At 33.9% G+C, this 19,785-nt stretch overlaps 1 protein-coding gene across 3 annotated transcripts in view; it reads left to right on the forward strand.

Moving 5' to 3' along the window:
- The window catches only part of BMP5 (bone morphogenetic protein 5), a 123,648-nt gene extending 104,818 nt beyond the window's left edge, over nucleotides 1–18,830 (forward strand). For 2 of the 3 annotated variants that reach the window (XM_011960187.1, XM_011960188.1), the window contains 3 exons: nucleotides 12,010–12,086; nucleotides 13,408–13,518; nucleotides 16,840–18,830. In XM_011960187.1, the coding sequence (XP_011815577.1) occupies nucleotides 12,010–12,086; nucleotides 13,408–13,518; nucleotides 16,840–16,989 (338 nt within the window). In that variant the 3' untranslated portion in view covers nucleotides 16,990–18,830. The remainder of the gene's footprint in view (nucleotides 1–12,009; nucleotides 12,087–13,407; nucleotides 13,519–16,839) is intronic. The other variant, XM_011960190.1, reaches the window with a different exon arrangement.
- The last annotated feature ends 955 nt before the right edge of the window (nucleotides 18,831–19,785 follow it).

A 19,785-nucleotide genomic window follows, 5' to 3' on the forward strand; every position in this document is an offset into this window, starting at 1 on the left:
AAATTACAAAGGGAAAAGTAGAAGTCACACACTTATTATTAGAGCTCATAATGACTCTGGCAGAGGTGTTCCAGTGACTGAAATCATCAAAGTCCTTTTCCCTATTGGTTAACTCTATTTGTCTTCTCTTCCTGACCACAAGAAACAAATGTACGTCTATAACCAGAGATGAATAAAACACATGGAGCAGAAATCATGTAACTTTTCACCAGTTTCCTAACACCATTTAGAGTACAAAATTATTCTAATATAGACCAATATTTTCTTTCTGAAATTTTGTCATTGGCAACCATTTCTGTGAAATATGTGGTAGATGGTTTTGGAGTGTGTTCATATTTTGATAATAGGAAGAAAGAAAGTAGCTGGTTTGTGTCTATAAGACTTAACCTTTCAATAGGTAGTAATCAAGCAGTCTGGGAAAATCCTCATAGGATTTGGCCTAAAAGACAGGGCTTTAAGGAATGGGAATGCTAATATAAACAGAACATTTGACACTTTGGAGACTTGAAATGCCAGTGAAATTTAAAAATTATCCAAATATAAATAACAAAGTTGTAATAGTAACAAGATTTTACAATAAAATATTGTGCAAAGGCTCTATGGATAAGAAGGGGTGGGGTGGGGATGGAGTTAGGGAGGAAAGTTGTATTGCAGGTTTGCTTGATTGCAAGTTTTTTTGCAAAGCATATTGTCAAATGTTGAAAATCTCCATCAGTAGAGAAGAATTAAAACTCAAGTCATATCTGCTATCTTTATCCCATTTCTTTTCTACTTCAACGATTCTTGCCTTCTGACTTCCCAATGTTCTTTTTTTCTTCCATATTCCTGTGGGAGAGCATAGAACAGTAACCAGCACAAAATAGGGGTCCCCAACATACTTGTTGAGTAAATTAATGTGTTGACAGCATAGGAAAAACTAACTTCCTTTTTCAGGTAAAGGTATATAGAACCATTACTTCCAGGTTTCCTGCAGAAACTGCCCGGCACTGCTTGTTCCTCTTCAGGTTTTGGCAAGATGGTTGAGCAGACACATTGTGGAAGATATTTCCTGTTTCATGTTGAGGCAGCACAAGGGGTATTTATTTGAATTTGTGTATGAGAGGAAGAAAAATGGAGCCAATAGCTAAATTCTAAGCTAGCTATTCTTGAAGATACGAAGGCACTAGGTTGACACGATTTTTTAAAAAACCTCCAGAACATGATGCTGTTTGAAGGAGTATATTCAGTGTTGAAAAGAATAGAGTACAGGCATACGATGTTTTATTGCATTTTGCTTTGTTGTGTTTCAAAGATAATGTGTTTTTTTACAAACTGAAGTTTTGTGGCAGTCCTGTGTTAAGCAAGTCTATTGGTGACATTTTTTCCAACAGCATTTGCTCTCTCAATTTCTCTGTGTCATATTTTGGTAATACCTGCAATATTTCAAAATTTTACTATTATTATATTTGTTATGGTTTATGTTATCATCAGTGATCTTTGATATTTATTGGTAATTGTTTTGTGGCACCACAAACTTTACCCATATAAGATGGGAAGTAAACGTTATGTGTGTTCTGATTCCTCCAACAATCGGTCATTACCCCATCTATCTCCCTTTTCTTGAGTTCCCTATTCCCTGAGACACAACAATATTGAAATAAGTTCAGTTAGTACCCCACAATGGCCTAAAGGTGTTCAAATGAAAGGAAGATTTGCATATCTCTCACTTTAAATCAAAAGCTAGTAATGATTATGCTTATTGATGAACACGTGTTGAAAGTCCAGATAGACTGAAAGCTAGGCCTCTTGTGCCAAGCAGTTAGTCAAGCTGTGACTGCAAAGGAAAAGTACTTGAAGAAAATTAAAAGTGTGACTTCGTCAACACAATAATGATAAGAAAGTGAAATCGCTTTCTTGCTGACGTGGAGAAAGTTTGAGTGTCCTGGATGGAAGATCCAACCAGCCACAACATTCCCTTATACCAAAGCCTAATACAGAGCAAAGCCTTGACTCGCCTCAGTTCTGTGAAGGCTGAGAGAGGTAAGGAAGCTGCAGAAGAAAAGTCTGAAAGTAGCAGATGTTGGTTCATGAGGTTTAAGGAAAGAAGCTATCTCCATAGCAAGAAAAGTGCAAGGTGAAACAGCAAGCATTGATGAAGAAGCTCTATCAAGTTATCCAGGAGCTGTATCTAAGTAATCACTGATGAAGATAGCTACACTGAACCACAGATTTTTAGTGTAGATTAAGAAGCCTTATTGGAAGAAGATGTTATGTAGAACTTTCACAGCTAGAGAGGAGTCTATGGCTGGCTTCAAAGTTTCTGACAATCTGACTCTCTTGTTATGGGCTAATATACCTGATGAGATTAAGTTGAAGACAGTGCTTATTTACCATTCTGAAAATCCGCGGACCCCTAAGTATCATGCTTAATCTACTCTTCCTGGGCTCTGCAGATGGAACAACAAAACCTGGATGAACAGTGCGTCTGTTGATAGCATGGTTACTAAATATTTTAGGCACACTGTTGAAACCTATTGTCCAGAAAAAAGATTCCTCTCAAAATATTACTGCCCATTGACAATGTGCTTGATCACCCAAGAGCTCTGATGGAGATACACGAGTAGATTAATGGTTTTTATCATGCTTGCTAGCACAACATCCATTCTGCTGCGCATGGATGAAGGAGTAGTTTTGACTTTCAAGTTTTATTATTTTAAAAATTTATTGTGTAATACTATAGCTTCCATAAATAGTGATTCCCCTGCAGGATCTAGGCAACCTTCTGGAAAGGATTCACCATTCTAGATGCCATTAAGAACATCCGTGATTTCTGAGGGGTCGAAATATCAACATTAACAAGGGTTTGGAAGAAGTTGACTCCTACCTCTTGGATGAGTTTGAGGGTTCAAGACTTCGGTGGAGGAAGTCATTGCAGATGTGGTAGAAATAGCAAGAGAACTTGAATTACAAGTGGAATCTGAAGATGTGACTGGATTGCTGCAATCTCATAATAAAACTTGAATGAATGAGGAATTGCTTCTTATGGTTGAACAAAAAAAAGTGGTTTCTGGAGATAGAATCTTCTTCTGGTGAAGATACTGTGAATACAGTTGTAATGACAACAAAGGAATTAGCATTTTAAATAAGTTTATTTACTAGAGTAGAGGCAGCATTTGAGAGGATCGACTCCAATTTTAAAAGAAGACCTACACAAAGTAAAGTGCTATCAAACAGCCTTGCACACTACACAGAATCTTTTGTAAAAGGAAGAGTCAATCAATGTGACAAATTTTATTATTGTTTTTTAAGAAATTGCCACAGCCACATCAACCTTCAGCAATCACCAACCTCATCAGTCAGCAGGTATCAACATTGAGGCAATACCCTTTATTAGCAAAAAGATTACAACTTGCTGAAGACTCTGATGATCACCAGCATTTTTTAATCAATGGATTATTTTTAACTAAGGTATGTACACTTTTAAACATATAACCCAATTGCACACTTAATAGGCTGCAGTATAATGTAGCCATAACTTTTACATGCTCTGAGAAACCAAAAAAAAATTGTGATACTCACTTTATTGTGATGTTCACTTCATTGCAGTGGTCTGGAACTAAATTCACAGTATCTCCCCAGTAAATGTCTCTGACATATGCCTGTATGAAGAATCCAAAAGAAGTAACAGAGCAAATGGCAAGTCCTGGATCATTACAGAACTGCTAAGAAAGGTTGCTCATTGTATGCTGGATACTGAGCATCTTTGAAAAAGAATCCAATCATGTAGTGGCCCTGCTTACATCCATGGTGATTTCGTAGGGCAAGGCTTTGGCATACAGGTGCTCTTCAACTTACAATGGGGTTATATCCCAATAAACTCAACAAAAGTTTACAGTACCATAAGCTCAAATATCATAGCTTAGCCTAGCCTCCCTTACACATGTCCAGCACATTTACATTAGCCTACAGTTGGGGAAACTCATCTAACAAAAGGCCTATTTTACAATTAAGTTTTGAATATCTTATGTAATTTATTGGACACTCTACTGAAAGTGAAAAACAGAATGGTTGTATGGGTGCTTTCAGTATGATTTCTACTGAATGTGTATTGCTTTCAAACCCTTATCAATTTAAAAAATCTTAAGTCAAAGCATTGTGAATCAGATACAATGCATAGTTACTAAAATGGAAACATTCTGCTCTCATTCTCAACTTTGATAGGCACTATCTCTTGCCTAATGAATACAATGTAAATTTATGCCTCTTGGAACAACAGATATTAGTCAAAACAAGAAGAGAATTAATTGAAGTTATTTCCATAGAATATTTTATATAATATACATTTTTAGTATTTAGAAATAATAAAATGGAAAAGCTAAACTTCTCCCTTGTTTACCTAATCCATACATAATAGATTCCCTTAGTATGCTGATATCAACATGGTACAAACCTCTCTCTCATCTGAGAGAATACATTTTTGTTATATGCTTTTAATTACATGAGTTATATATTTTAAAGGTTTAATAAACAATGATTAGCTATATTTCAAATAATGTGAGCTAATTGTTTTTAACTGTTGTCACATAGTATTAGCATCAGTTTATTTAATCATGTCAATCCAAAAAGACATTTTGCTTTTTTCCAAGTTGGGACTCTCAAAATAAATGCTGTACTGAAAATCCTTCAATGCTGCACAAATGAGAATATTTCTAATCCATATAATTGTGACAGTAACTAATATTAAAAATTGTTATCTGTGACCTGAATCATGAAAAATTTTGGAAACCCCTCCTGAAACAAGTATTTTGATGCATATAATATGTTGTTAGCTAGCTCTGTCTATAAATTTATCTATCATCTATCCATCATTTAATATGGCTTCACTACTTACTAGTTGTATACTCTTGCACAAGATATGTTACTTCTCTCTGTTTCTTCATGTTTAAAGTGGGAATGTTAATTATACCTGCCTTGCAGAGCAGGATTACATGAGTTGTGAGGATTAAATGAGTTATTATATATAACTAATATAAAATAGTGGTACATGGTAAATGCTCATTAAGAGTTGAACATTATAATGGCTTTTATAGAACTGGTATGCAAAGAGTTCAGACTCTTACATCAGAGAAAACTACAAGTTCACACTCTCTCTCTTATAAGTACTCAAACCTGTGGTCACAGGATTTCTTATCTTTTGATACTCTAGAAACAAGAGAAATTTTAGAATATTTAACCTAATTTGGCTAATCTATATTAGCAATTAACTACACACCTTAAAAAAGACTTGCCAATAGACATTAAGGCATTGTGTCTGTTGTCAAGTTTCTCTCTAGGAAAAATTCACAGGGAGAATATATCTGGGTATAATTTTTTATAAGTAATATTTATTCAGTATCAAATAAACTCCCATTATATGCCAGGCGCAGCATTATAAAACTATATGCTGTGTACTATATTAACTATATGGCCCAAAATACTACACAAGGGACTTATCTGAGAACAAACAGACATTTTCCAGAATTACAGACATGGATGAAACCATTTCAGATTGTAGAAAAGAAAGGGCTCTACAGTTGTAGAGCCATGAACCATTTTCAAATGGCTGGGGTATGCATGTATTTTTATGTGAGAGGACTGTGATATCAGCTAGGAAATTATTCAGGGGCCAAATAATAAAGAGTAGGGTATGTGATGATAAGGAGCAGTGATGTCTTTGCATAGGCAATTGGACAAAGAAGAGCCGTAATCAGATATGCATTTTAAAAAGTTAATTTTGGCTACAGAGTGCATAGCGGAATGCCAAGGGTGTATAATACCTAAGCAACGGAATGCCAAGTCTAGTATAATACCTAAGCAACGAAGATCATAGATTGGAGAGAGAGATGTAGGAACCAAAACACACGGGATAGGGCCAGCAGGGGTTTGAAGAGGATGGATAACCCAGCACTCTGGAGAGGGGAGTGTTGAGAATAAGTGGAATGTGTAGGGAAAAGATGTAGCTATAAGCCAAACTGTTAGATGTAGGATGAGGCTGACCAAATGCCACAGGAAACAAAGCAAAAATAATAAAATTGAGCCTCCTTGGGGAACATCAATACTGTAAGTATAGGCAAAGGAGGAAAAGCAATTCCATAAAATAAGCCAAAAGAATATCATCAGAGACGTCAAAAAGGAGCAGGGGTAAAGTGTTATTTTAGAATCTAAGGTTACCAGAAGAAGACATTGAGGAAGGATGAGGCAAGCAAGAGTGCAAAGGGCTTCCAACAGGATACCTAGATTAAATAGTGAAATTGATCAACTAATGGGGCTTTGTGGATCCATTTAATACAGGATCTGAGGGGAAAAAAATGAAAATTACGAAGCTTACTAAATTTTCTGTCTTGGCCACTAGGTGAATGATGGTCCTATTAACAAAAATAGTGAATACTGAGTGTGAGGTCAGAAGTAGAAATAGTGAGCAGGAGGCATCAGGGAACTGTCCTTTAGAGGTGTCTGGCAAATTCAGGTTTGTGGATAGATTTTTATATGAAGGAGCTCTAAAGTGAGGACGTTAATTACATGATCAACATGGATACTTTGCTGAGCAGAGTTATGCAAACACATTAGAGAGTTATTTTGTGGTGTTTTGTGTCACACATTGGTACCTACACAAACACAAAATTGTGTTAATATATCTACAAAATAAACAACAGTAATTACTACTGGCTTGTGTGTAAATTCAAGTGAATAATTCACTGGGTATAGAAGATAATGATTAAGCTAGAGCAACAATAGCATTTTAAAGCCCCTTATCTTTGGGTAGGATTGTTATTTATTTTTGGGTTTATCATGAATTTTTCTACCCCCAAGGTCATATAAAAGTTTGTATTATGATAGTACCATTCTTGCTTTTTCAACTCTTGTACTTCATTCGTCATTTTAAATTTTTATAAATAAATTAAGGTCTTCTGTCCTGATGCTTTAGGTGTCAACTTCCTTTTTCCCTTTTTCTCTTTGGGAAATAAGAGTGAAAAAAATAACATCTCCTCTTTTGCTTTGAAGCAGCAGCATATCATATTTGACTCATTTAAGCTGTTGTCATGGTTAAATATTAAATTTTATTTCTAATTTTTATTTGCTTTTATAGCTATATTTGTGTTTCATCCCCTTAAGAAACTAATACTATGTTCTGAAGAAAAAAAATGGTATATGAAGGTTTTTGGACTTGATTGTCTCTTGTCCAGTTCACAGCAAGTCTATCCCATGTTTATTTGTTTTTTTCAGGAACTAGTATGCAGAGCTTTGAAAGTCCATGCCGATTTCAGGAATTTGTTTTCATTGATACATAATAATTATACATATTAATGGGGCATATGCAATATTTTGATAGATGTATACAATGTGTAATGATCAAATCAAGGTAATTAAGATATCCATCACATCAAATATGTATCATTTCTCTGCATTGGGAACATTCCTAATCTTCTAGTTATTTTGAAATGTAGAATTAATTATTGTTACCCATTGTCACCATACTGTACTATTGAACACCACAACTGATTTCTTCTCTACGTTTTTTAAAAAGCTGTATTTTTTTATCCATTAGCCAGTTCTTGTTCCCCTCTTTCTGCTACCATTCCTAGCTTTTGATAACCACCATTCTACTCTCTTATCTTCATGAGATCAATTTTTTTTTTAGCTGACACATATGACTAAGAACATGGGATATTTGTCTCTCTGTGCCTGGCTTACCTCACTTAACATCTTCCAGTTTCATCCATGTTGCTCTAATTGACAGAATTTCATTCTTTTTATGGCTGAATAATAAGCCATTGTGTATATGTACCACATTTTCTTTATCCATTCATCCGTTGATGGACATTTATGTTGCTTCTGTATCTTGTGAACAGTGCTGCAATCAATATGGGAGTGCAGATATATCTTCAACATATTGATTTCCTTTGTTTTGGATATACACCCAGCGGTGAGATTGCTCGATGATATGGTAGCTCTACTTTCACTTTTGGGAGGAACCTCAAAAAAATGGTTGTATTAATTTACATTTCCACCAACAGTGTACTAGTGTTCTTCTTATCACATTCAGGATTTCTTTTGTGTTTTACCAACTTTTACCTCTACATATTTATTTTGTTTTTCATGATTTTATTGTAAGACAAAAAAATTAAAGGAAATCAAACTAAAGATTAAATTTATACACTATCTAGAAATTGACCATAAAGAAATTTGCATAAAGTATTTAACGATATTTTTACTATTTTGGCATTGGCTTCCTAATATTTTTACCATTAAGAGACAAAACAGAGAAGTATTATTGATAACACCTGCATTATGGATAAGATATGTTGGTTTACTTTTTCTAGTGTTGATTGTAGAACATTTTAATAATTTATGCCATGACTTTTCATTTGTAGGCAGGTTCATTAACAACAGAATTATATCCATTTCATATTAATCTCCTATAGGCTGCCCATCAGTATTTTAAAAGACATAAATCTAATTTCCTTGCCCTTCCGCCCACAGCTTGTTCTGCCAAGCATTTAGAGTAAACCTAACTGCAGGCTTTTCTAGTTTGGGTACAACATTTACTTCACTCACTATCCATTAATTTTTATTTCTGACAGAATAAGCATATGGTCCTAATGCTCTATGAAATCAGACTCTTGGAACCAGATTCTGTTATAAATTTCATTGCTTGTTACATTTATGTGATGTTATATTACATACATCACTTAGCCTGCATAAAAAGACATATATATGGGACAGATATATTTTGACTTTTAAGTTTTATTTTCTTTTTTTATAAACATCGAATTCAAATAACTATATTTGTAGTTTATGGCTTTTCATATAAACATGTATATGTTATTGGCTACAATGTTGTTATTCATATTTAATATTTTCAATTAAGACAAAGATGAATAAATATTCCCATTAGTATCTAAAGCAGAGTTGGAAAAAGGCCCAATAACCAAATTAAGCCTATCATTTGTTTTTGTATGACCTACTAAGAGTGGTCTTTCCATTTTTAAATGTTTGCTTGGAAAAGAAGGACAATATTTTGTAGCATGTGGAAATCATATGAAATTCAAATTTTAGTATCCGTACATAAATTTTTACTGGAATATAGCCACACCCATTCATTTACATATTGTCTATGGTTGCTTTTATACTACAGCAGCAAAATTGAATAGTTGCAAGGGGGACCACTTAGCCTAAAATATTTGCTATCTGACTCTTTTTTTTTTTTTTTAAATACTTTAAGTTCTAGGGTACATGTGCACAGCGTGCAGGCTTGTTACATATGTATACATATGCCACGTTGGTGTGCTGCACCTATTAACTCGTCATTTACATTAGGTATATCTCCTAATGCAATCCCTCCCCCATTCCCCCTCCTCACAATAGGACCCAGTGTGTGATGTTCCCCTTCCTGTGTCCAAGTGATCTCATTGTTCAGTTCCCACCTGTGAGTGAGAACATGCGGTATTTGGTTTTCTGTTCTTGCAATAGTTTGCTGAGAATGATGGTTTCCAGCTGCATCCATGTCCCTACAAAGTACACGAGCTCATCCTTTTTGATGACTGCATAGTATTCCATGGTGTATATGTGCCACATTTTCTTAATCCAGTCTGTCACTGATGGACATTTGGGTTGATTCCAAGTCCTTGCTATTGTGAATAGTGCCGCAATAAACATACGTGTGCATGTGTCTTTATAGCAGCATGATTTATAATCCTTTGGGCATATCCCCAGTAACGGGGTGGCTGGGTCAATCTGTCTCTTTAAAGAAAAAGTTTGCTGACCCCTTTGGTCCAAGGCATAGCTAACATTTTTTTTCCTATTTTGTATACCAAGGAGTTTATGAAATCAAACCAATAGTAGAATCAATTATTTCTTTTCTCTAAAAAGGATCGAGGAAATTTATCCATCTCATGTTTAGTGCTAAAGTGCATCCGTCCGTTACCTGAACAAAGTTAACTCCAAGGGAGATATTTCCCTAAAGAACCAGAAGGTAGACTCTGAAATAAATCCTCTCTCCTCCATTTCCCATTATCTACTTATTTAATCTGTTTTAATGAAGTTAATTGCATAGTAGGAATAAATAACCTAGAAGTAAGAAAAATACCTTGATTTCAAAATTTAATCATTAGCTTGTTTTCTAGATTAACAGTAAACAAATAATTACTTGAAGTAACCATGAGAAGTAAGGCCCTCTGTGGTGGACTCCTTGGATCTCTAATGTGCCTACACTTCTGTTAGAGGTTGAGCGTAATTCAACTGGAAGGTGACACTTTAACAAAAACTGTGAAACAACTTATTTTTTAATTTTATTTCTTTAATATTTTATATTACAAATAAAGTGGACTAGTTTTACGAATGTTTGTACAAAATGTGAGCAAACCTCAGGTAAGATGACAATGAAAAATGTTCCATAAATCTCTGTGTTTCTTCAGTATTTTACTTTATTCCAGGTGCAAGATTGAAATTCTGCATTTATATTTAATCATTTAAAATAATTATAAAAAGTTATGGATATTTCAGATTACATTCCAAAATATGTAATGATAGTATTTCACTCGCCTCAAATCCCTTGTGGAACACTATGAGAAATTTGTCCATTAACTCGTCAGATACTTTTTTGAATGTTTGTTGTATGCCAGGCACTGTTCCTGGCACTAGGGATACATCAATGAGCAAAACAGAGCTAAACAAGATTCTTGCCCTTATGAAGCTTATATTTTAGTGGGAGGAAACAGACAAGAAGCCATGCATAAATTAATGAGGAAATGGCATAGTGAAAAATGAGATGAGAAAACATCAGAACAAAGTGAGAGAAATCAGGTGTATCAGGGTGAGAGTTGTAATATTAAAAGGGTAGTGAAGGCCTTGTTGAGATGTTGCTTAAGCAAGGACATGAAGATGCAGGAATTAGCCATGTAGCTGTCCAGGGAGAGGGACTAGTGAGAGAAAAGCCTCTAAAGTGGGAGTAAGGCTGACTGTGAGTGAAACAGCAAGGAGGTAGGTGTGGTGGCTGGAGCAAGGTGAAGGAGAAGAAGAGTGACAGGAAATGAGTCAGAGGGATAATGGAACCAAAATGTAGACAGCCTTGTAACCACTCTGAGAGTATTTCACTCTTAGTGGTATGAGGGCCATAGAGGGACTGGCAGGGAAGTGATGTAATTAGGTTTACTTGTTAAAAGGTCCACTTGACTAGTTTGCTGTAGAGGAGCAAGAGCAGAAGCCGGGAGACTAGCAATGAGGATATTGCAGTAATTCATGCTGGAGATGATGGTGGCTTGGACCAAGACCAATTATGAAGAGTGTGAGAGCAGGTGCATTTTGGACTTAGTGAAGATAGTGTGTGAGATTTCCTGACGGATTGGATGTGTGAATGAAAGAAAAAAAAAGAGAACTATTTTGATTCTTGTTTTGTTTTGGTTTTTATTTTTTAACCCAGGCAACTACCATCACTCAAGAATGAAGTCTACAGGTGGACAGGATTTTGGGGGATGATTAGAAGCTCAACTTGTGGTATCCTGAGGTTAAGATATTTATTAAAATAAAACCAGCTAAGATCCCAGTATCTGCCTCATGGAAGATGTTAAAAATTATTGCACAAATATATATATGTGTGTGTGTGTGTGTATATATGTGTGTGTGTGTATATATATATGAATATATTAAGTACCCCTAGAGTATGAATGAATTAATAAGTATTCGTTGAGCAGATGGTACTCAGTGAACAACAGACACCACACTCTGCCCTGTGAATTAGACGGCCTAACAGAATCCTTGTTAGAGCTTCATAAGGTAAATGGTATTGTCTACATCTCACAGAAGAAGAAACCCAGGACAAGTAACTTGACTGAAGTTCACATGGTTAGTAAGTAGTTCTAGCTTTAAGATTGAAATTCATGTTCCACAACTTCAAATAAAACCCCTTTAACAAATCCTACCAGTGATCTCACAAAAGAAATATTAGTATATCTTTAAGCAACCATTTATTAAAAATGTGGTTTTTATCTTCAGATTATAACACAAGTGAGCAAAAACAAGCCTGTAAGAAGCATGAACTCTATGTGAGCTTCCGGGATCTGGGATGGCAGGTAAGAATTTTCAGTCAACTTAGGTCCTTTTTTTCTGAATTGTCATAAGTCTTTAGTAAGTCATAGTCTTTGGCAGTAATTTTCCAATATAATACCCAATGATTTTTGACATGACCATTTAGAATATTGCTTATTCACTTTATTTTCATTTCTCAATTAACCTCTTGCCATTGAAACATGATTAGTAGGTTTCACAGTCAAACAAAAAAACTATGTTGAATAAAACATAGAACACTAAGATATTTAGGAAGAAAAAAAAAGAGTGCTGTTGTTTAAGTATTCCAAACTTTTAATTTTATGATAAATAGAAGATTTGTTCGTATTAGTGTAAGTAACTCCACTAAGTCTCTGAGGGTCTCCAACTATTGGGCTAGGAAATAGAGCCCTCAACTATAATGTCCCTGTCATGGGGAAGATGACAGACATTTTTTTTTCTTGCACTTAAAAATGTATTGCTATCTTTAGATGGCATTTTGAAACAGGATGAGGAGGAAAATTTCACCAAAGTAAGTTTTGAATGGCTCTGTGTGGTGACAGTTTAAAAAAAAAATTTAAGATTTCTCCTAATATTTTATTACAATGGATTCTCATATATGAGTTCCTGTATTGATAAATACTATTAAAATGTAAATATATTCAAAATTTATGATAAACTTTCAACGTGAATAACTCAAGAATTCTTACATTTGTGCCAAATTTTATTTCTCTGTGGGAAAAACATCAAGGCAACTATACATGTAGCAATTATTTAGCTTCCCGAAATTTATCATGTTCAGTTTTTAGGAATTTGCTCCAATTCATTTTTTCTAAAGAGACTATAAAGTTAATGCATGAATGGAAAGAAAAACAGCATGCAGAAAAGATATTAAGGCTTTAGGATGTTGTCAGACTTATAAAACTAAGAATGAATCCTTAAGAAGTAATGAGAATAATCTCAATTAACTTGATTCTCCTTTTTCTTTTGGGTTCACTTGAACTTTCCAGAGTTCATCATTTCCTGTTTAAACAATATTTAGAATGGTATTTTCTTATAATAGTTTTATTCATGCATACATGTTTAATACATACTATGAATATCTTACATAACTACCTCTTGGGAGTAATTAGAGAGGACAATTTCTTGTGAAAATATTTATACTTTTGTCCTAAACTTCAGCTTAAAATTAAATTAAAGGGTGTGGGGAAAGTTATTCCATTAGAATAATTGTTGGACCAGGAATGTAAACCTATTCAGATACAGTATATTTCAATAATTTTTAAGAATTTTTTTTTTATTTTTACTTTGGTGATACTATTTTTTCTTGTTTTGTGTGTGTGTCAGGACTGGATTATAGCACCAGAAGGATACGCTGCATTTTATTGTGATGGAGAATGTTCTTTTCCACTTAACGCTCATATGAATGCCACAAATCATGCTATAGTTCAGACTCTGGTAAGCTTTGTTTTGAAGGATTAAAAGTAGCTTAGAATGCAAGCATATTAAAAAGTTGTTTTAGAGGAAAGCATCTATTTACAATTTTTAATGCATTATTTTATCTTCTCAAACTCATTTGTTTCTTTTTAGAGCTGAAGTAACAACTGTGGGTATAGTCAGGAAACTCAGGCTGGTTTAGAGTAATCCCAATTACACAATGGAGAAGGATTCAGCTAGGAAAACTGGAGTAATAACATGAAATGGTCATCTTGAACTGTTTCTTCATTAACTGTATGACTAAGCACACAGGTTCCCCGGGGCTGTTTCTAACCTAGCAATTCATTAGTAATCATTGCAAAAACACTGAGTAATAACTGTACTAAATTTCATCTGAGGGTTTTTAATTATTTAAGAATGTTCTATAACATACTTTGGTATTATAAAAGTTCTTCAGTGTAGTACACAAATGGGAAACTAATTGACATTTCTTACTGTTCTCCTTCTCCTGTAATCTTTAAAGTAGAAATTATGCTTCCTTTTCTTTATTCCTTACTCTCAGAAACTTAACAGTGATTAAATCTCTAATAATCTAGGCTTACTTTTATGAATAAGGTTCTGAAGGGTTGACTTGATTAACTGATTGCATTCTACCTAATGAGCTTGTGAAACCTTTTGAGAGTCTGATGTACCTCATAGTATCTGACCTACTGATTTGGCAGAGGAACACTCTCCAGAAGACTAAATGGGAGGCTCCTACAAGACATACCACACTATGTGATATAATTTTAAATCAATGTTTGGGCTAATATAAACATTTTTAATTTTGTATTTAAGAAGAATGGGAGAGAACACATTATTTTAGAATCAAGGCTTGATGGGAGTGGAATTAATTGGTGGATGCCAGTAAGAGAAAAGTAGATAGTAGAAAAACCTATCTTTGTGGCTGAGGCATATTTATGGAAAAGAAAGAATTACTGTTAGGATTTGTGAAGATTTAACTCTCTATAAGCTTGCTAATTTCCCCCACAATTAATTTAAAATTTAAAGCTGAATTAAGGAGTAGCCTAGTTTCCTTCTTAATAAACAATCGTCTATATGAACTGGCAAAATTAAATGCTTGAATGACTTGATATTTACTGGCATCTTTATTGACTTCATAAAATACTACAGAATAGTTAGACACCAAAAAATGTAATCTATAACAACTAGAGCATGAACATTATCAAAGACTGGAAATAACCTTGAGCTAGAGAGCAACAGAAAGATAAAGCAAATATTTATAAAGTGATTTATAAAAATTCTTCTTTTTATTGATTCATGACCAGTGAGAATGCCTACTTTAGTGCCATATACAAGGTATAGAGTAAATTTCTGGGAGGATTTTAAAGTCTGATACGACTGCACCTTTGCTATCTGTAAATATAAGCTCTCTTTATATGGAATATTGTTTCCGGGAGTATGGAGAGTAGGTAGGCTTTGCAGGGATGGATGTTTTGCATTCAAACTTCTACCACTAAAATGATTTCTAAGAAGTTAACTTTTCTCTTTGTATATGAGAATTCATGTTGACATGAAAGCATATCAGATAAAGAATGCTGTTGTTTCATCCTGTGAAGAGAACTGCATGATCACTGTCTTTCTGTAAGGTCCTAGAATAATGCTACTTAATTTCTCAGAAAGTTCTTTGCCTCTTTTTATCATCATTTCGATGATTATGAAAGTAGACTTTTGTTTCCTTAGATATGGATCTAATGTATCAAAGATTCACTCAGGCTAAGCAGTGCCTACTTACTGAAAAATACCCTTTGTCAAATACCCCCCCTTCCCTCATTTTTTCTTTTTTAAAATAAATAAATACATATATTCAGCTCTTATGGCTGTAGTAAAGTATCGAAAAACAAACATAAAAAAAAAGTGACACAAACTTGGAACAAGAGTCTGCTCTGTATCTCCACCCTGGGATGTAGGACATAAGTCATAGCAAAACTGGAGCATACCGGGAAGTTTGATTTTTTTTTTTTTTCTCCTGGTGTTGTGCACACTTTATGTTTGTTCTGTGAAGGACATGAAACAAAAAGACAGAGGAAAGTATGTTTGTGACTAATATATTGAGAAACCATTCAAGAACAATCCATTTTTTTTCCCTGTAGACTGCCAAGGCCCTTGAAACAGCAGAATTATCAATCATGTATGTGTGGGTTATGGAAGATAAAGCTGATGAAGGACATAAGCTGCATCAGAAATTTGTAGAAGATATCCAACTTTTAGTTTTGTGAGGTCTTAGGAAATTTCAATGTCAGGTCACCTCATTTTTCCTGCTGTTTCTGTCCACATGCAAGGCTCCTATATCATTTCAGCCAGGACATTGTACAGCCAAAACCGTAAGAGGCTGTATTTGCTTTTTGTGGATCCCATAAGACTCATCAGTGGGATTTCCCATAAACTCCTCTGGGGGAAGGGCCAGAATAGGTGGGTGGGAAAGTGGGGAACTGTGTTCTGGCTCTTTACTCAATTATTTCAAATCATAGGCAGACTGCCAGTCTGATCAAAATTATTATCAACCCTTAAGCATTTCACTTTCCATGTACAGACACCTTTTTAGGCTTCTGGGGAGGTGGATGTTCATTTGTAAAGCATCTAGGCCCTTTGCTTCTGATTTAGCTTAGCCTGCTTTTTGGCAGTTGTCTATTTTTGGCAGTTGTCTAGGGGGCAGGCAAGGGAGAAAAAAAGTAAATGGATATTAAACTCCAGCCAATGTGATAAAAAAAAATTCTACAAAGAGCTGAAATCATTGCTTAAAGGCAAGTATTGGATTATATGTGGATTTTATTTTATTATGATTTTTATGCTTCTTTTACCATGGAAAACTAAGAGTTGGCATAAAACGTATGATTTATTGTTTAATTTTCCTTTTAAAAGATAATTCTTAGATCCAAATCTTTCTGCAACTATGTGTTTTCATTGATTTGTTCTTATAACTTCCATATTCCTCATGATAAGTATAGAAATAGTCATTTCAACTAAAAGCAACAGAGTGCTAGTTGCTGTGTTCTTTCCCTAGGAAAACTTCCACTGAATATTCTATAGAGGAAGTTTTATTTGGTGAGATATTTTTCAAGGTTCAAACACATAATTGAAATGGGTGGGTTGATTCCAGGTGTTAATGCTTAAGAATACATCTTTCAGTCCCTCACCCCAATCATGGAACATAAATGGGAGAAGGGCAATGAGCTTAACGGTGTGCCTGATTTTGAGTGATAAAAAAGCATATCATTTTAAAACTGTAAGAAAATGTGTATTTTATTTCTTAATAAAACAAAACGTTTTTTCCTTTCCCAGGTTCATCTGATGTTTCCTGATCACGTACCAAAGCCTTGTTGTGCTCCAACCAAATTAAACGCCATCTCTGTTCTGTACTTTGATGACAGCTCCAATGTCATTTTGAAAAAATATAGAAATATGGTAGTACGCTCATGTGGCTGCCACTAATATTAAATATTGATAATAACAAAAGATCTGTATTAAGATTTATGGCTGCAATAAAAAACATACTTTCAGACAAATGGGGAATTTCCTAAAATTAGTCTGGCTCATTTTGACTCTTTTCCTATGTACAATATCATGTATATAGTCATTTTTATTTATTTAAAGGTATATATTCTCTTTTGTGGATGCTTTATCAGTAAAATTTATAGGCCACTACATTATACAATAGATCATCTAGTCTAATTTTCAATGGGTTATGCTGAGTCCATTCAATTCCATTTCAACATTTTTTTCGAATACTATTTTATATAATTTTCTGAGATTAGACAGAACTCCTTTGACTGTTTAATATTGTGGAAGGAAATTGAATAATTTATTTATATTGTGCCAAAGAAAACCACGATAGGATATTTATTTAGAAATAATACTTAAAAAAATAACAACCCAAACAAAAATGCTTGGATAAACACAATTTCTCTTTTAGAGTTCCTGCTTCATTAGATAAAGTGAAATGTTGAACTGGATTTGAATAAATAAACAGTAGGCAGAACATAGAAGCTGAAAGATTGCACATAATTGTTTTAACTGTTTGCTTTAATAAAACTGGTGTAACTGTAGGAGCATGTTCCTTTTTGGCTTGTGGAGTGTAGATTTTGCAAAGAGTTCAAAGCTTCAGAAGACAGGCTTGAGCCTGTGTCCATAGCTTTCCAAGTTAACACTAACTGTAGTACAACCTTCTTACCTCAAATAAATCATATCTGCCTATTATCTAGAACACTACTGCTGCAGAATTTTTTTTTTTTTAGATTTAAAAACCTAGTCCAAAATAAAGAAACATTTACATGTGCTCCACTTTCCTCCCCACAGGCAGGAGTCACTGCATGCATAAAACGTACAAGAGCAGAAGATGCCGACAGAACCATTTTCTTTAACTCTCCTTTATAACTGAGTTTGCTGATTGATGTGATGCAAGGGATTTTATTTAGAAGTAAAAACACTGAAACTAAACTGGAGGAAATTATCAAAAGTCCCAGAATGGCTTTGACAGAATTGCCATTTCTGAAGAACAGCTGAAATTCATTTTTCATATCTTTGAGAGTGAGCTCAATGAAAACCTTATTTTGTAAAGGGATTCTGTAAACCTTCTTCCAAGCACAAATAATTCCAAACAGGAAGGTTCTGGGGGGGGGGGGTGTGCATGTGTGTTCTTCCCTCTAAAATTAATTTATTTTCTCTATCTATTGGAATGCCCTGTAAGGCCTTTCTTTAACACACACTGACTTTTTGAAGAATGATCTTCAGAATGATAACTTGCTCTTTTATGGTGACTCTGTGGTTAGGCTTATTTACAGTTAATCTAAAATATTCATAAAGCACCATTTATTAATCATCCTTTTGGATCTTTCAAACAAAATTTAAAAGTGTCTTCAAAAATGTTATGGCTCCGTTTGTAATTCAGGTATATTAAAATGTTTTGAAATACAGTTTATCTTAAAGAAAATTTGACAGTAACTATATTAATGGGGACGTTAAGTAATATATTTTTGATTAATGGTGTACCATTGAGAGAATAAGAAATGGAAGTCTATTATTTTATTCTTTAAATGTGCTGTTTAAATATATTTCCATATTTTAAAATAAAATAGATGCTAATTTCTGCTGTTCTTGATTTGGTTCTTTATTTAAAAGGAATACAAAATGTAAGTATGTCATAAATTGAGACTATAAGAATATTTATCAAATACAAAGTGTTTGTGGATCACATGATTATGTTGTTCTTAATTGCTAAAATTGTTTTTTGTGTTGTTAATAATTATCTCACTATTAAATGTGCAAAGCAACAATCCATGAATTAAAGATTTTCTTAATCTGTTCAAACAACAAATTTTAAAAATAGCAAAAAAAATTAGGATGGGGAAATACCTCATTTGTTCTTTTTCATATGAGAAGGGAGATAATTGGCATCAGTGTTTTCGCATTTTCTAGAATTACCTATGTGTATAATATGCACATATACTCAGTCACATTATTTTCTAATAACTATTACAGTAAACTCTTAGTATTACCTTGGTGATACCCAAGCTATTACCAGAAACCAGAATAATTTGGCCTGTTTTAACAGGTCTTCATTCAGGTCTTTTTAGTTTGTTAATGATGTACTTGTTTTTTTGATTGTTTATTTTTAATTTTTCTGCTTTATACTGGTTTTTATTCTGTAAAGTGGCCATAATCCTTTTTGGAAATAGAATGGCATAAATCATAAATATTCAAATTCTTTAAAACTAAGGCAAAAATAAATAGTCTACATTAAACTAAAGAAATTAAGAAAACACAGGCAGAAAATCCGAAATTATTTTTTTCTCAACTAAGGACTGTCATTTTAGAATCCTTGTATCATTGTCATCAAACCCGAGCCAGAGTCTACTGGGTACTTCACAAGCTGGCAGATACCATCTCCCAAGACATTTACAATGAATAATTAGCTTATGTTGCAGTTCCATTCAAGTCAGAAGAAATCCTCATTCCCAAACACAAGTAACCATCTCATAACTGTTCAGTCCAGTGCTCACTATTATCTAATTTCCATCTCGGATTACCTATTTTTACTTTCACAATTTTGTTTTTGGTCTGGAAGTTTTTAAAGTTAGAAGTGAAGATGCCTTTGCTGATAAAGCATAAAAATTGTTGGTATACAGGTATACATCTGTGTTTTATCAAGTTTCTTTAAGATCATAATTGAAGAGAAAGTACAAAAAGTAACAATGTCAATGCTTATTTAAGCAGAAAATGATGCTATAA

Source organism: Colobus angolensis, unplaced genomic scaffold, assembly GCF_000951035.1.
Source record: "Colobus angolensis palliatus isolate OR3802 unplaced genomic scaffold, Cang.pa_1.0 Scaffold51, whole genome shotgun sequence".
NCBI classification, from domain to species: Eukaryota; Metazoa; Chordata; class Mammalia; order Primates; family Cercopithecidae; genus Colobus; species Colobus angolensis.